We start from the raw sequence: 16190 nt of genomic DNA, 5'->3' as shown, positions 1-16190 counted from the left end.
CTGCCAGCCATTTCTTTGTTCATTAAAAGTGCTGCAAAAATCTGTCTTGCCTTTGAGGTGGGGCACAGCAAAGGGCAGACCTGACTGCAGGTGGGCAGGAAGGACACTGGAAGCCAACTCCTGATACTCCAGCCACCTGCATCTGTAACTTGTATGGTTCTCATGCATTTCTTGCCTTCCCACTTCCTAAATATAGTCCCCAGAGCAGGGACTATATTTATTTACTTTGTTTCCTGAGCCCTACAGACATGCCAAACCCATGCAGGTATTTCAGTAAATTGGTTCAAGAAAGGACAAATGCCCAGGAAGCAGCTTTTATTACTACTGTAAAGTTCCAGATGCAGCTGTAAGGGCCTAGATGAAGCACAGCAGCCACTGTTACGTAGAAGAAAGCCTTTAATACAATAGCTAAACACACAGTTCAACAAAACCCGAGTCAGTTCAGTTAACTTCAACGGATCACAAAAAAGCAGCCTGGAGGGGGTTGCTGCTGGGGAAAGGCAAGTCTGCCCAGAATGGAAGCACACTGACCACGAGGCAGCTTCTCTTCCCCATCCCACCTCCAGGAGGAGCAGCCACAACCACTGGGCTCACGCCACAGCTTAGGTCGTTCCATGCAGAAGGCAGCAGAGTCCAGCATGGAGCCATCGAAGGCTGGACGCTGCCTTCCTGGCACAGGAGGGCCTGGACAAAAGGCACTGGGGCTCAGACACACGGGACTGCACCATGGACAGGGAGGGGATAGCAGCTGCACAGCAGTGAGGCTACAGCCCTGGAGAACCAGCTCAACAGACTGCCAGGGGGAAGGTGGGCCTAGGGTTCTCCAGATCTCCCCCACCCCTGCTCAGTTTGTTCAGCAGAACTGTGGTGACAGGGGCTTTGGGGAAGTTACAGGCATCTGGAACATGCTTGCAGCAGGGACAAAGCTATGTGCACTGCTGAGGAGGACCTGTCTGTGATGTGTTAGCATTTCAGAAATCTCAGCTGATGGCGGCAGAGCTTCTGCTTCATGCATCAGCTCTCAAGGGGACCTTTCTGACAAAACAATGTCTGGATTTGACTACTCCTAGCTTAATCTGAACAAGCAAAGGCTCTTAAGGGGTGAGAGGTTGCTGTCTCTGAGGGGCCAAGGAGGGGGCTTTAGGTCTGGCTCTGGGCATGCTGGGTTTCAGGAGTGGGTGCAGAGGAGGCAGCTCCTGGTTTCTCTGCAGGTCAGGAAGACGTTTCCTGTTGCCTTTTGGGACTTCAGTGCAGGTTCTGGTTAATTTCCTGCCGTAACTTCTGTGCAGGGCCATTCCTGGGCTCAATTTGTAGGAGGCTGCTGATGTCTGCGAAGCTGGATTTATAGTCCTAATAGGAAAGAGAAGCAGTGTGTTTGGGACAGACTCTGGATGGGATGGGATCAAGCAGAGACGGCAACTGAGGCAGCACATTTGTAAATCCCAGCCTGTCCTGCCCAAGCTTGTTCCCGGGACGAGCACGGATGTCGCTGAGCACCCCACCTCTACTGAAGTGCCACCACTGGCATGGATCTCAGGGGCCACACTAGGACCTTCAGACCAGGATCATTGTACCTTGAGAGCCTTGTAGGCTTGAGCCCGTCTGTAAAACGCCTTCACGTTCTTCCCATCCAGCTTGAGGGCTTCTGTGCAATCCTTCACAGCCTCCTTGTACTGCTTCAGGACCAGATGGCAGAGCGCTCTGTTGGGACAGACCATTGCAGAGGGGTCAGTTATTTCTAAGAGCCATCTGTTAGCTAGCTGGGAGTCTGACAAGTGATCTCCAATTACAATTCACCAAGTCCCTATTGTGTGATGGTTGTTACTCTTCAATACACCAATCCTAGCCTTTTTTTTTTTAAACACTTATTTTTATTGGAAAGGCAGATTTGCAGATGAAAGAACCCATTTGGGTTCACTCCCAAATGGCAGCAATGTCTGCAGCTGAGCCAATCCAAAGCCAGGAGCCAGATGTTTCTTGCAGGTATCCCATATAGGTGCAGGGTCCCAAGGCTTTGGGTCATCCTCTACTGATTTACTAGGCCCCAAACAGGGAGCTTAATAGGAAGAGAAGCGACTGGGACATAAATGGCGCCTATATGGGATCCTGATCCACGCAAAGTAAGGACTTAATCACTGAGTCATCGCATTGGGCCCTAGATCCAATATTTCTAAACTCCAGAATGGTATGTTTATTGGTTTGGGAAGGAAAAACAGGCCTATGAAGCAGTTTAGAATGTAAGGATAGAACAGTTTCTTGCAGACTAAGTTTTCTGACATTAAAGCTAACAGATCTCACTGGAGCCTGATGCCAGTGCTGGCTGGGTGGTGTATGACCTCCTCTAGGCCCAGACTCCTAACCCTCAGGCTAGACTGGGCACCAGGCCAGGCTATAGGTACTCCACACCCTGGGCTCTGGGTGGGTCTCTCAGTGCCACAGTTCCTCACAGGAGAGTCTTGATGAAGCCATAGGGTGAGGGGCATGGGCAGACACTAAGACATCTGCGTTAAGGTTGTGTCTGCTTAGCACGCCTAGTGCTTTTACCTATAGTGTATGCTTTCTTGGGGTGATTAGTGACAATCTGGGGGATGCTTCTTCCTCTGGGAGAATGAAAACACTGGCAGTGCTGAGCTTACACCACTGCAAGGCCAGGTCACAGTGACCAGAAGGTGAGTGCAAGTCTTGAGCTCAGCACGCCCAGCCGACACATGGAATGAAGAGTTCACGCCAGCCTAAGAGCAGACCGGAATACAACTTCCAGTGTCTAAAATGCCCCAGGCCAGCAGCTGTGCCCGAGATACCTGTTGCTGTATGTGGCTGACTCCAGGTTACTAAACGAGAGGCTCTCACTGTACTTCTCCAGGGCTTTCTTATGGTTGCCCTTCTTGACAAGCTCATTGCCTTCTTCCTTCAGCGCTCGGGCTCTCTCCACATCCCCAGCAGAAGGCACTAGACACAAAGTTAGAAGAGGGAAAAACCATGGAGCAGGTACCCAGTGAGATCAGAGCCCTCTACAAACTTCTCTCTCCCAGAAACTTGCTGCCCTGCTGCCTAGCAGCCTTCCCCCAGTCATTCTGGAAAATGAGAGGCTGTCATTCGAAAGAGGCTAGGCTAGGGACTCTGAACATTGCTACAAACATTTACACATGCATAAAACAGCATATATGAGATAAAGAGTGACCTGGGTTCTGGCCTTGGTATTCCTATTTGGTAGATCTTTTGAATCTCAATTTCCTCACCAATACAAGGGGCAACACCCATTCCACTCTGGGCTATGCTCAGACAAGGTAAACACTAAGCTTACAATGCAGGCATTCCTTAGCAAAGGACAAGCGGGTGAAGAAAGGCCGTTGCCTCTGGGCTTTCTCCTCAGCCTGGTCCTGTGTGTGTGTATGTGTGTGGGGGGGGTTGTTGAGGGGCTCCTCACCTAACTGCAGCTCCGCTCCAGAGCACAGGTGAAACCCAAGCTGTGCAACCAGCTGCTCGGGCTCTTCACTGCTTGGCTCCACGTCACCTGCTTTTTAATTTTTAAAGGCTATCTGTACAAAATCCGGGGTATTAATGACAAAGGTAAGGCTGCAAGAGTAAGTAGCTTGAGCTCATCTGCCAGCTTAAGAAATAGAACATTGCCAGGACCTTTGACATTCTGCTGGCCCTGCCCTCATAGGCAGGGTCTTCAAAATGTTCACGGGAAAGGCACATGACAGATACACAGGTTTCAAAACTTGCACAAAAATAAATTTACCTTTAATGTCTCAAGGTCCCTCATTACATCCCTCCTCCCCGAGCTCCTAGAGAAAACAGAACAGTACTTTCCACATTTCTGTGCTGCTTTCATTTGCTATTTTTTTTTAATTGCAAAGTCAGATATACAGAGAGGAGGAGAGGCAAAAAGGAAGATCTTCCGTCCGATGATTCACTTCCCAAGTGACCGCAACAGCTGGTGCTGCGCCGATCAGAAGCCAGCAGCTTGGAGCCAGGAACTTGCTCCAGGTCTCCCACGTGGGTGCAGGGTCCCAAGGCATTGGGACATCCTCCACTGTTTTCCCAGGCCACAAGCAGGGAGCTGGATGGGAAGTGGAGCTGCCGGGATTAGACCCGGCACCCGTATGGGATCCCGGTGCGTTCAAAGCGAGGCCTTTAGCTGCTAGGCCACCACGCCGGGCCCCTTCCATTTGCTTTTTTAAAAGAACCACTGAACTGTATGTCACAGTGTCCATAAACCATTTGTTCACTTCCTTTTTTTAATTTCACATGGAATAATTCTGTGTATTCACTAAGGACTTGCTCCCCAGCCTGCACTGCATTCCTGAGTCCTGTTTTGATCCTAGCTGTGTGGTTCATTCCTTTCCAGCACTACTCACTTATCCATTCATGGAGCTGGTGTTTCACCAGCACCTGCAACCCATGCCAGCTCCAGGCTCTTGGGGCTCAGCCACATACCTTCCAGGGTAGCATGCTGGCACTTCCTCTCTCAACAGCCTCCACTGTCTCTGTCAAGAGGCCCCCTCCCTTCTCTCGCACCTGAGGAACCTGTCCTCAGGCCAAGCTCCAGCCATCCCTTCTGCTGCTGCCTCTTCAGTGAGCATCTCTGTGACTCCTTCAAGTACCACTAAGTCACCTTATCATGCTCTGTCCATGACTCTCAGTCCTTTGTTAAACCAGACCTTCTTGGGGAAAAGATCACCCCGTCCTGTGCTCTCAGCCACTCAGCACAGAGGCTGGAACCCAAGCGTCAGTGACTCCAGGAGCTCCAGCAGCTGTCTAGTTCATTTGCTCATTATTCATTACTCTCATCCTAGAAAACAGCGAACAACCCAAGAATGAAAGCAGGGCTACCCATGGTTACACAGGTGTCCTCCTGGGAAGCAGGGTGACTCCTGCCCTCCCCTGACCTCCCACACAGGGCAGGGCTCCACCCTCATCACCCCAGCCTCAATTCCTCTGGCTGGGACCTCACAAGCTTCCTCATGAGGCTCTGCCGTCAAAGGATCCCAATAAGTGAGGTAGGCAGTCTCCCATCTGTGGAGGCCTAACCTTAATCCGCCTTCTCTGGGGTTCACACAGCACATGTGTCCCATAAGGAGCATCAGAGACACAGAGGGGACACAGAGCTCAGGGCAGAGCTATCATAAAAACTGGATCACCTGATCATAATGATAAGTTCAAGGTTTGGCCTGTGGCCAAACAGACCAGAAAACACAGAGAAAAATATGTGAGCCATGGATTTCAGAGGGGAAAAATCCTCTTTTTTTCCTAGCAAGCCACCAGACAAAAAGACTTGCTTTTTTCCTCTTGGTCTGAGGTATAGTTTAAGCTATTTTACTAGCAGGAGGAAAGCCGGCCTAAAGACACAGCTGAAATACTGAGAAGTAGAGAGAGAAGTCAGTATGACTCATGAGCACACCGCACCTGAATCCCGTCTGAACTCTTCAGTTACACAAGCCAATGTTTCTCTTTAAGATTTTTATATGAAATTGTCTGTGACTGCAACTATAAACAGCCCAAATGCTACCAGAGGTAACAGAGGCACTGACACCACGCAGCCCCTGACTTGGGTCATCAATATACAGCTGGCAGGAAGGGCTACCACTGTCCTCATGATATGCTGAGGAGATAGTCTTTGAGGCTAAGACTCAGCTCAACAAGATCGGTTTTTACAGGAACTACTAGAATGTGGCCATGGGGAGATGGCAAGACCTGAAAGGCATTCCCCTGCTCACCTCTGCTCTTGGTAGTTGTGGTTTCCTTGTATCTGCTTTTAGCCGTCTCTTGGGAGTTCTCTGAAGGCAAGGAATTCCATCTCTTCTGAGCTGACACAGGCACCAGAGGGATAGAGGGCAGCTTCCCGCGCCACTCGGGCCCGAGGGAGTCCATGAGAGCTCTGGTCATTCTGGAAAGGTAGGCAGGATTGTAGGGAGGTTTCTGGCTGCATCAAGAAGCTTCTCCTCCCCCTCAAACACACCCAAGTGAGGTGGTGCCACTTTGGGAGAGCCTGAGTTACTCTCAGGAGCCCCCAGCACGCTGCAACATAGGAACCGTATGCACCACAGGATCTGCCACGCCTTCCCTTGAACCAGGTCATACTGCACTTTCAAGTGAGTTGTTGCTTGTTAAGGGAACTTAAATGTTGCCCTCAAATGAAGTCACATACCCAAGAAAGCTGTTTCCCTTCCATTTCTTCAATAAATTTAGCACAAAGTTACATAAGCACTTAACATCTGATTATTGGTAAGATTTTTAAAAAGCAAATACTCTCATGCTATTTCTAGCTCTAAAGCCATTCAGTGGCTCCTGCTTTCCTGGGCTTGAGACTTGGTCCTTCCCGTGCCCCTTTCCTCTTGCACCCTGCCTCATTTCCCCTGCCTCTGATGTTCAGGGCTTTGTATGCACTTTATCCTTTCCCTAGAACGATCTTTCACACCATTCCCACTAATTCCCAGCTCCACCTTTATGCTGCTTATCCTCTAATCTGTACATCTGGCCTGTATTTTTCTCCTTTGCTCCAAACTCACTCTCGCCCCAGAGTTACTTGCCTATCACCATCAACATGTTATCATCCTGGTCGTCCTCTTCTGTTTCCTCCCGCATCACTGCCCTGCAATCCCCACAGCTTGTTGATATCCTTGCACAGTATCCCTAGTTACACCCGCCCCCACTTTCTCAATCGTGTCTGCCTTCTCTCCCGGACTGCTAGGCACATCTTCCTGTGTTCCCCTTCACATCGTTCTTCAACATAGCAGCCAATGAGCTTTTCTCTGAAACACATATCTGCTCAAATTGCTCCACCGCTGAAGATCTTTTCAAGGTATGTCACTGGTTCAGGTTCAAGTGCAATCCTCAGAACCCCAGGCCCTGTGTGACCTAGCCTCATCAAGTTGTGCATACAGAGTTCTCTGCTTGCTGCCCCAGGTGGAGTGGACTTTGTAGTTTGCTCACCACTGTGCACAGGCCATGCCTTCTTACAGCCTCCCTCTCTTATCTCAGTCTCAGCTTCCGTTCCCTGAACAGTGCTCTCTGGCCTCCCCATCCCTCCAGCTTATCAGGTGTCTCTGGCATGCTCCCACAGCCTGTGTGGCCTCCTATCACAGCACTCGGCTTGCCAGTACTGTACTTACTGTACTGGGCTTGCCCATTACTGCCTGGTGTTCTCCGCGAGTCCCAGCCTGTGAGGGCAGGGGAGAGGGACATCACCATCGGCAGCCCAGCACCGAGTGAGGGCTGGCACCAGCCATAAAACTCGGAGAAAATAAAGGCTGTTGACAAACAAGCCAGAGATGAGGCGCTAAATACAGTCCAAGATGTCCTGCAAATCCTCTGTTATCTTGACATTTGGCTTTCTGGTAGCCCTCATGAAGAAAACAACATCAGTTAGATGAATGAGGGCATCTACAAGGCAAAAGCCACTGCTCTGAAGACCAGAAAGCAATATCATGTGAGGGACCCCACGGAGAAGTAAAATACGCAGAACCACATTCATGAACACTATTCCTGCTTGTGTGTCTTTATCTCCCGGTGATGACTGGCTCTTTGAAGACAACTGAGATACAAATCAGAAACACAGATATGTGTTTCTCCCTACTGAACCTTGCATAACACCTTAAACAGAGCCTAATCAACATTCTGGTGTGAATGAATTCATATACTTAGACCATACCTAGATTAAAATATTATCACAATTTTGACCCCTTAAATGAACATGCTAAATACATCAAGGGAGTCTTCTTCCATATTTTCCCCTCTTGTTCATCTGGAGTTTTCTAAGTGTAGCCACAGGGATCCCTGCCCGTCAGCCAGCCTACCTGAGGGCCCAGAGGCAGTTAAGGGAGCTGGGATCTGCAGGAGCCAGGCTGCAGGGAGCTGAACTCACCTGTTGATGCCTTCCAGGGCTGGCATCAGGTTCTCGTCGATCTGCAGCACGGTCTTGTAGTCGACATAGGCCAGGGTGTACTTCTCCAGGGCCTCGTAGGCAGACGCTCGCCGCAGCAGGGGTTTAATGCCGAAAGGAACCAAGGCCAATGCTCTGCAACAGCAGGCAAAAGGTCCTGTGGCTGCATGGCTGCTGGGGCTTCCCTGCAGTGCCCCCAGCAGGCCCATCTGCAGCATCAGGTAATTCGGCCTGGGAAAGTACTAAAAACGCTAAAGTTTAGCACAAAGACTATCCAACTCAGACCGAAGTAGGGAGGAAGAGGGGGGAAGAGAAACCCTGCTGCAGGGAAATTTAAGTGTATGTTTCAAAGTCCCCCCAAATCATGAACAACTGCCTCTTTTTTTTTTTAAAGAGATTTATTTATCTTTATTGAAAAGTCAGATATACAGAGAGGAAGAGAGGAAGATCTTCCATCCACTAATTCACTCCCCAAGTGGCCTCTACGGCCGGAGCTGAGCCAATCCAAAGCTGGGAGTCAGGAGCTTCTTTCCAGGTCTCCCACATGAGCGCAAGGTCCCAAGGCTTTGGGCCGTCCTCCACTGCTTTCCCAGGCCACAAGCAGGGAGCTGGATGAGAAGCAGGGCAGCCGGGACACAAACCAGCATCCATATGGGATCCCAGCGTGTGTAAGGTGAGGATTTGAGCCACTTAGCTATTGCGCCAGGCCCAACAAGTGCCTCTTGGCTTTTGTTTTACCACACTGTTTTATAGTTGTGACCCAGTGAGTAAAACACTGAAATACAGTGACCCCTGTCACTAACCATGTAACTCCAGGCGGATCACATTTTGCCCCAATTCTCAGCACCTCAGTCTGGCCTGGGAAGGCTGACTGCTTACATTCAATTGGTGACACTCTCAGGAGGGATCCCGTACAGGGCCAGGTACAAGCGACCACCACACAGCCTCCAGGGCACACTCACCCTCCTCTCCTCCCATCTATGATATCAGATCTCAGAAGGAAGGAAGCATCAGACTGGCCTGAGGATGGAAGGGGGCATGCAAAAACCAGTCCTTGCCCACCACAACAGATCCCTAACGAATACCATTTTCTCCTTGTTTCTTTTGAGACCATCTATTAACCTCTAGCCTTCCTTCTTCCCAATTCACATACATTTATCCCATAAAAATACCTGGGCAAGGGAGTCACTGGTCTGCAACCCTGCCTCACTCCAGATCCCACAAACATGCCGCGGTCTCCTGTGACCTCTGCTCCCTTGCCCTGCTCTGTTGCCAGCGCTAAGACGACAGGAGCCACCAGGTCCGAGCAGAGGCTCCACTTCAGCAACCTGGTGACACCCAGAGAAGCTTCCTAACACGTGGCACGCATTTAATTTGTGAGATGCTTCTAAAGCAGAAACCAGCCAGATGAATGCAGCCTCCTGTTCGGAGACCTGCAAGGACCCAGGCTGCCTGGCTACTCACGAAGTACAGTCTTTGATGCAGTCTGAGCAGTTTCCATCCTTCAGGTGGCACGCTGCTCGGTTCGAGTAGAGAACACTTTCTTCCTCCGGGTCGGAAGAACCTGCCCAGGGGAGACACAGTGAACAAGAGATCAGGCTGGTAAATGGATACCTCGGCCCCTGGGATGCATTTCATGCCTGGGGCTCTCTGGGCTAGGGCTGAGGCAGCAGGGACAACATGAGGACATGGTCAGATGGGTCGGCATATTTGCTAATCTCATGAGAGGAGAAGGCTGCCACAGGGAACCAAGCCCTCCTCACTCACTCCCTTGCTTTGGACTTAGCAGTAGGTAAATGATGAGCACGAGACGGCTGGCTCCACACTGTGACTATGCGTGTGATTGTGAAGGTGCGTGATCTAAGTTTATCACAGAAAGCATGGAAACCCAGGAAGGACACAAACACGTGCACCAAGGAACATGACAGATGCTGGATCAAAGGACTGGTCAAGCAGGAAGTAACTGACCTGGGTCTGACCTCAGGGCAAGGACTCCAGTGTGCCAGTGGGCAAGGGAAGGCTCTGCTCCTCTCTCGAGCAGACTTCACCCTCAGTGGTCTCAGGCTCGAGCCTGCTGTGTGGTCACCAGGATTTTTTTTTTTTAAGGTAATTTTCAAGCACTTGGCACCGTAAGGCCTACCCTTCTGCAACCTGCTTTGTTCCCCAGCTGACATTTGATATCTTTCATTCAATTCTAATAACAGCAAGCCTAAGTAGATTATCAAAGTCGTCCATACAGAGATAAGTAAAATACATCCTTGCCCTTGAGCACTGAGTATGAGTCTCAAAACCTGTCATTTGGAGCAGGTGTATGGTGTAGCAGCTATGTCACTGCTTAGGTAGTCTGTATTCCTAACTGGAATGCCAATTGGCAATGCCTCTTCTGATCCAACTTCCTGCCAGTGAACACCCTGGGACACAGCAGGTAAAGGCTCAGGTAGTTGGGTCCCTGCCGCCCATGTGGGAGATCCCAACCATGGCTGTTGCAGGTGTTTGGGGAGTGAACCAATTGTTGAAAGATGTTTCTCTTTCAAATAAGATGAAAACAAATCAAACCATTTTAAAACTACCCCACAATCTGTGTCATGTCACCAGAGCACTGCGGCTAAGAAACAGCAGTAGGGACTGGGCTGGGCTGGCCATCAGAATCCACAACAGCCAACAATCCTACATGAGTCCCACAGCCCTCCAAGAATGGGTGCTCATCTACCACACGGTCCCCTGACAGACTTACCCGAATGGTGCTAAGCCCTGTCTTCCATGGAACTGATCAGAACCATCAAGAGACTTGCCCACAAATCACTTAATCAATAGCATAGATCATAACCAAACTACTAAAACTAGACACCAAGCCATCTCTTCTGGAGACTTAGAATAAAGTCAAACAAAAGCACAAGCTTTTCCAGGCCAGCTTGGGCAGGGCAAGAAAAACACTAATATGTCAGACTCCTCAGCAACTTCCAAAGAGGCAGATATGAGGTGAGCCTAAAACACGAGTTTTCTAGAAAATAAGGAGGCAAAGGGTGGCGTCAAACAGCAAAGTTTCAACAGTAAGTCTGGAATCTGGAGATTTAGGCAGAAGTCAAGCAAAGTGACAAATCGTTAGCTACAACTCAGCAGCTGGATCCCCACGCACACCCCGTCCTCACTGTGGAACCCTGGGCTGGGCAGTGCAACCTCCCGCACACTCCTCAGCACATCATGTCTTACACGTAAGGTCACCAGGAAGACCCCACAGAGGTGATATCTACAGTGTCCAGCGACAAGTGCTAGCCAAGGCGATGCAAAAAGAGGCCCTGGAAAAGGCAAGCAGCGAAAGTCTGGCTATGAAGCTGTGGGCTGACTGGCCTTGGTGAGAAACCCACGGGTCTCCGTTCAGGGACTCAGAGCCCAGCTCCTCGCCGGGGCTTCAGTCACGACACAGTAAGGTTCCTAGTGACCTCTCCTTGGGCTCGCACGTTCCGTCGGGGCAGACCGTGTCCCTAACTGCAGGCCCCTGCACCTCGAATGCTCAGCACCCCCACACCCCCACACACGCGACCACAGCAGCGGCCTCCAGCTCTCTCAGAAGCTCGAGTCCACCCTAATCACATCGCCCCATCTGTCCTCCCACGGTCCCAAGCATCCCACGGGCCTCTTTCTGACTAGCGGAGGGTCCACGCCCACCAGCACCCCAGTAACCGCACCTCCTCGGTCTCATCACACACGAGGTATATAATAGGAGCTCCACAAACTCACTAAAAAATGAGCAGCTGGGGGGCACGAGGGTTCATGAGGGTCAAGAGGGCAGTTCAAAAGCAGGCGGAAAGAAAGGGCCAAGGAAGTTTCTGGTAGGACGCCACAGCGCGGAAGGGCGGCGAGAGGCCCCAGAGGGATGCTCGGCCGCGGAGAGCGGAGGGCGGGGAGGGCCGCGACAGGCTGAGGCTGCGGCTCCGGTGGGACGGGGGTTGGAGGGGACCGGTTCGGGGGGCAGGAGGAGAAACAGGAGCAAGCTGTACCTCGAGCCTGCAGCACCCGCAGCGCGCGGCCATAGAGCGCAGAGGCCTCGGCGTACTGGCCGTTGCGGAAGCTCTGGTTGCCGGCGGCGCGGAGCCCCTCCACAGAGTCGGGGAGTTTGGGGGCCATCCCGGGCCAGCAAGCTGGGGGAGTTTCCCCCCTCGGCGAGTCCTGAGCAGCAGCTTCCGGCCGGAAGCACCGGCTGCAAGCGGTTCGCTCCCGCCGCGGCCGAGGCGCGCGGGGGCGGGGCCTGCGCGGACCGGAGGCTGGGCGCGCGGCCCTCTGCGCGTGCTCAGTGTGAGCTCCGCAAGGACCGCGGGGAGTGGGGGAGGGCGCAGCCGCGCAGGGGGCGGGGCTGGCCCTCAGGGAGCTTCGGTTCCGGCGCGGCAAGTCTGGCGGGTGGAGAAGCTCACCTCACCTAAAGGAAACGAGACTGTAAGGATAAAACCATAGAAAGTGGCCACAAGGGGGATATCTTAAGAGAGTAAGGGAAGACTTCTTTTTGAAAGGCAGAGAGTCAGAGCAAGCAACCAAGTCAAGTCCTTCAATCCACTGGTTCGATCCCCACATGGCCACAATAACCAGGGCTGGGACCAGGGCGAAGCCAGGAGCTTCGACCAGGTGTCCACGTGCGTGCAGGGGCCCAAGCTTTCCCTGGGAAGTGGAGCAGCTGGGACTGGACCCGGCACTCAGTTGCAAGTGGGGCTGAACCCTTGGAGCCACGACTCCCACCGAGGGAAGGTTTGTTGGGGGTGATCGCTGGGCTGAGGGAATTAGGGAATGTTGGCATGGCAAGTGCGAAGGCCCTGAGGCCACAAATATATATTGATTCAATAAATGGGACAGAGTGACCATTTTGTCTCTCAAACTTTATTCAGTTGAATAGTTTGCCCGTGGATATTTGATTAAAACATAACTAAATTAAAAAAAACTAAATTGGAAATCAAAACAGTATTAACAGAAAGTTCTGATATAAGCAGTAAAGTATAATTTGTGACAATGTTCAAATAGCCTATAGATGGTTCAGCAAATTGTCCACTTATCCAATAAATGGATGCACAGAAAGGCCAATGGATGAAGATTTTTTTAAAAGCTATTGAGACTGGAAGTCTTTTTTTTTTTTTAAGATTTATTATTTTTTTTTAATTGGAAAGTTAGATATACACAGAAGAGGAGAAACAGAGAAATCTTCTGTCTGCCGAGTCACTCCCCAAGTGGCCGCAACAGCTGGAACTGAGCCAGTCTGAAGCCGGGACCCAGAAACTTTCTAAGGGTTTCCCACGCAGATGCGGGATCCCAAGGCTGTGACCCATCTCCTGCCTGCTCAGGTTACAGGCCATAGGGCGCCCAGATGGTATCTCAGTGCTTGCAAGGTGAGGGCTTAACCACTGAGCCATCGGGCCAGACCCAGATGAGAATCTTTCAGAGGAACTGACAAGTTTTTTTTTTTTTTTAATCTCCAGCCTCATTTTACCTCTCTATGCCCCTCTAAGAGACTTCTGGAGACCATTATGCTCAGTGAAATAAGCCAATCCCAAAAGAAAAATAAATTTAATATGTTCTCTCTGATGCAAGGCAACATTCATATAAAATACAAAACAGATGTATAAGTAAACAGGTATATACATATATTCTCATATATGTGGGATCTGGGCGCCTTCAAGGCGAGGACTTGAGCTGCTAGGCCACCGCGCTGGGCCCATGGCATTTATTTTCAAAAATGGTTATTGTATACCTACTCATCTACAGGGTTGACTGTGGGTACCAATACAGAGATGTCCCTTAAAAAAGGAATATTCCAGCAGGCAGCAGGGCGGAGGTGAAAAAGCAGTGTGAACTCAGAGGATAAGAGGTGGGGGTGACTACTTGGAGGAGGAACGTGTAGTGGTTTCCTGAGATTTGAGGAAACTCTTCTCGAACTTTACTTGTTCAGGTTCCCACTGCCATGTATATGCATTTCTAATAAAGCAAAGTGGCCAATAATGTATGGATTCAAGGGCTGACTCAGGGGCATCGCAAGCTAAGCCTCCAGCTACAGTGCTGGCATTCCATATGGGCACAGGTTTGAGTCCCAGCTGTGCTCCTTCCAGTCCATCTCCTGCCAATGTGAGTGGAAAAGCAGCAGGGGATGGCCTAAATCCCCTGTAGTCAAGTGGGAGACTCAGAAGAAGCTCCTGGCTTCTGGCTTCAGACTGGCCCAGCTCTAGCTGTTGTGGCCATTTAGGGAATGAACCAACAGATGAAGACATTTCTCTGTCTCTGGTCTCTCTCTCTCTGTAACTCTGCCTTTCAAATAAAAAGAAACACATTTAAAACAAAACGATCTGGTGGAAGCAGTCCTGGGTTAGTTTCTTGTTCTCACCAGCTGTGTAAATGTGACTCTCCACTTCCTTACCGGGGAACTGGGGATAATTTTTACTTTTACTTCATGTGAGTTTTGAGGGTTAAGGAAATCCAGGATTGTGTCTGGCATAGGGGATGCCACACCTGGGTGGCCCTGAAAAGCTGTGTAGATGCCATATGTTAAGATAAGCAGGAAAACACCAGCAAGTGGTTTCCCCGGGTTTTAAGTTTTCTCCCAAACATTTCCCTAACATATCTTGAAGGTTGGAGCTCTCACAATCTAGTAGCAGGAACTGGAGCTGGGAGTGGAGATGGACCCCCTCACAAGCCAAGCAGGAACTTAGCAATAGCTGCCCAGTTTAGTGTGCAGCTTCTGGAGTCAAATCCACGCGGATTTAAATCCTCAAACTTCAACACCTGGGATGTTCTGAGTCAACCTCCTTCATCTCTTACAAAACAGGAATACTAATATTTGGTACTGAACGCGTTACCACCGAGTGATGTTGACAACGAGGTAATCAATGCCTGTCAAACAGTACTATTACTACATAAAGACAGTGAGAACCTTATAGGCTTGATTTAAGGATAGGTAACATACTAACACAGCCAGGTGTCTAAAATAAATATTAGCCATTTGGGTAGCATAACGCTGGCATCCATATGGATGTCGGGTGTCCCAGCTGCTCCAGTTCTGACCTGGGAAATGTGGAAGATGATCAAAATGTTTGGACTCCTGCCCCCGACACAGGGGACCTAGAAGAAACTCCTGGTTCCTGCCTTTCACCTGGCCCTGGCTACTGCAGACATCCAGGAATGAATCAGCCAATGAAAGAGTTGTTTCTAATTTTTATTTTCAAATAAATAATAATTTTATTTCCCATAATGTTAAGGAAAAATATAGGTATTTTTGTGTATGCCAACTGACCCAAAGCTGAAGCGGTTAAGAAAGAGGGTGGGCAGCCGGTGGGTTGGTGCTCTGTCGTATCAAGTGAGAGGATGTGCAGGGTACCATTTGGGACCTAACAGTTACCACAAACACCTCCAGGCGCCTCTGGAGCAGCAGCGTCTCTCCCAAGCGGAACTTGGCTTAAGCATCACAGCTCTAATCAAATCCGCGCTTGGCTGTTCGCCTCAGTATCGCGGGCAGAGACGTAGGGGCCCTCCGAAAGAGACGCGGAATCCCGGAGTTCTGGGCGAACAGCGTCGCAAGCAGGTAGCGTCAGCGTCACGCGTGTCCTGGACCACATTGCCAGGGCGATCCTCCACGGCTCCGTGGTTCCGGGTTCCCGCCCCCCTCGCGACCTGTGACTCGTGCCCAGACCCATGTGACCCAGACCGCGTCTCCCGCGGCTCCGCCCTGCTCTGGAGTCTGAGCACTGCTTCCGGTAGGGGCGGAAAGCGGAAGTGTGGGAGGGTCTGCGGGGCGGGCCTGGAAAGGTCCCGGAGAGGATGGGGCAGTGAGCGGCTCTGGGCGGCTGCCGGCAGCGCCATGGAGACGGTGCAACTGAGGAACCCGCCGCGCCGGTAAGGGGGACACTGGTTAGGAGGAAGGACCGTCACTGAGTGAGGGAAAAGCGGGGACTGACTGATGGGAGATTCCTAAGTGGGAGGCAGGAGTCAGCGGGCGGGGTGGGCCGGCTGATGGGGCACCTGCTCTGTGTGTGTGTGTGTGTGTGTGTGTGTCTGTATGGCTGTGTGGCTGTGTGTGCGCGCGCGCTCGCGCTGATGCGCAGATGGGGCACCTGCTGAGTGTGTGTGTGTGTTGGGGGGGTCACGTCTTGCGGGAGGTGACCGACTCTGGGAGCCCCCGCTGCAGGGAGTGCACGCGGACTGGCTAGGGAGAGCTCTCGCTGTGTGGATAAGTTAGGGGAGGGCACTGCCTGAGGCCAGGGACCGTTCGGGACGGATCCCAGAAGGGGCTCACGGAGGTGATGGGGATGCCAGGAGCGTGCTCGCGCGTGTG

At 51.2% G+C, this 16190-nt stretch overlaps 2 protein-coding genes across 2 annotated transcripts in view; one reads left to right on the top strand and one right to left on the bottom strand.

Moving 5' to 3' along the window:
• Positions 1 to 301: 301 nt before the first annotated feature.
• Positions 302 to 12121, bottom strand: TOMM34 (translocase of outer mitochondrial membrane 34). Its single transcript, XM_004585839.3, has 7 exons — positions 11887 to 12121; positions 9353 to 9452; positions 7871 to 8023; positions 5724 to 5893; positions 2802 to 2949; positions 1575 to 1701; positions 302 to 1350 (listed from the first exon to the last, which is right to left on the bottom strand). Exons 1-7 carry the CDS (start codon positions 12011 to 12013, stop codon positions 1246 to 1248), a joined length of 930 nt encoding a protein of 309 aa, XP_004585896.1. The 5' UTR covers positions 12014 to 12121; the 3' UTR covers positions 302 to 1245.
• Positions 12122 to 15647: 3526 nt separating this feature from the next.
• Positions 15648 to 16190, top strand: part of STK4 (serine/threonine kinase 4) — a 67532-nt gene continuing 66989 nt past the window's right edge. Inside the window, exon 1 of the mRNA XM_004585841.3 lies at positions 15648 to 15751. Within this exon, the coding sequence (XP_004585898.1) occupies positions 15717 to 15751 (35 nt within the window). The 5' untranslated portion in view covers positions 15648 to 15716. The remainder of the gene's footprint in view (positions 15752 to 16190) is intronic.

This window comes from Ochotona princeps, chromosome 22 (assembly GCF_030435755.1).
Source record: "Ochotona princeps isolate mOchPri1 chromosome 22, mOchPri1.hap1, whole genome shotgun sequence".
Lineage (NCBI taxonomy): Eukaryota > Metazoa > Chordata > Mammalia > Lagomorpha > Ochotonidae > Ochotona > Ochotona princeps.
The sequence above is the reverse complement of the archived record's forward strand: the minus strand, read 5'-3'. Positions and strand labels throughout refer to the sequence as shown.

Excerpts from the sequence above, each read along its gene's own strand:
- TOMM34 (XM_004585839.3), bottom strand. The coding sequence starts at position 12,013 with ATGGCCCCCAAACTCCCCGACTCTGTGGAGGGGCTCCGCGCCGCCGGC. Across the intron at positions 8,024-9,352 it reads TGCATCAAAGACTGTACTTC|AGCATTGGCCTTGGTTCCTT; the intron begins GTGAGTAGCCAG and ends CTGCTGTTGCAG. Across the intron at positions 5,894-7,870 it reads GCCCTGGAAGGCATCAACAG|AATGACCAGAGCTCTCATGG; the intron begins GTGAGTTCAGCT and ends CTACCTTTCCAG.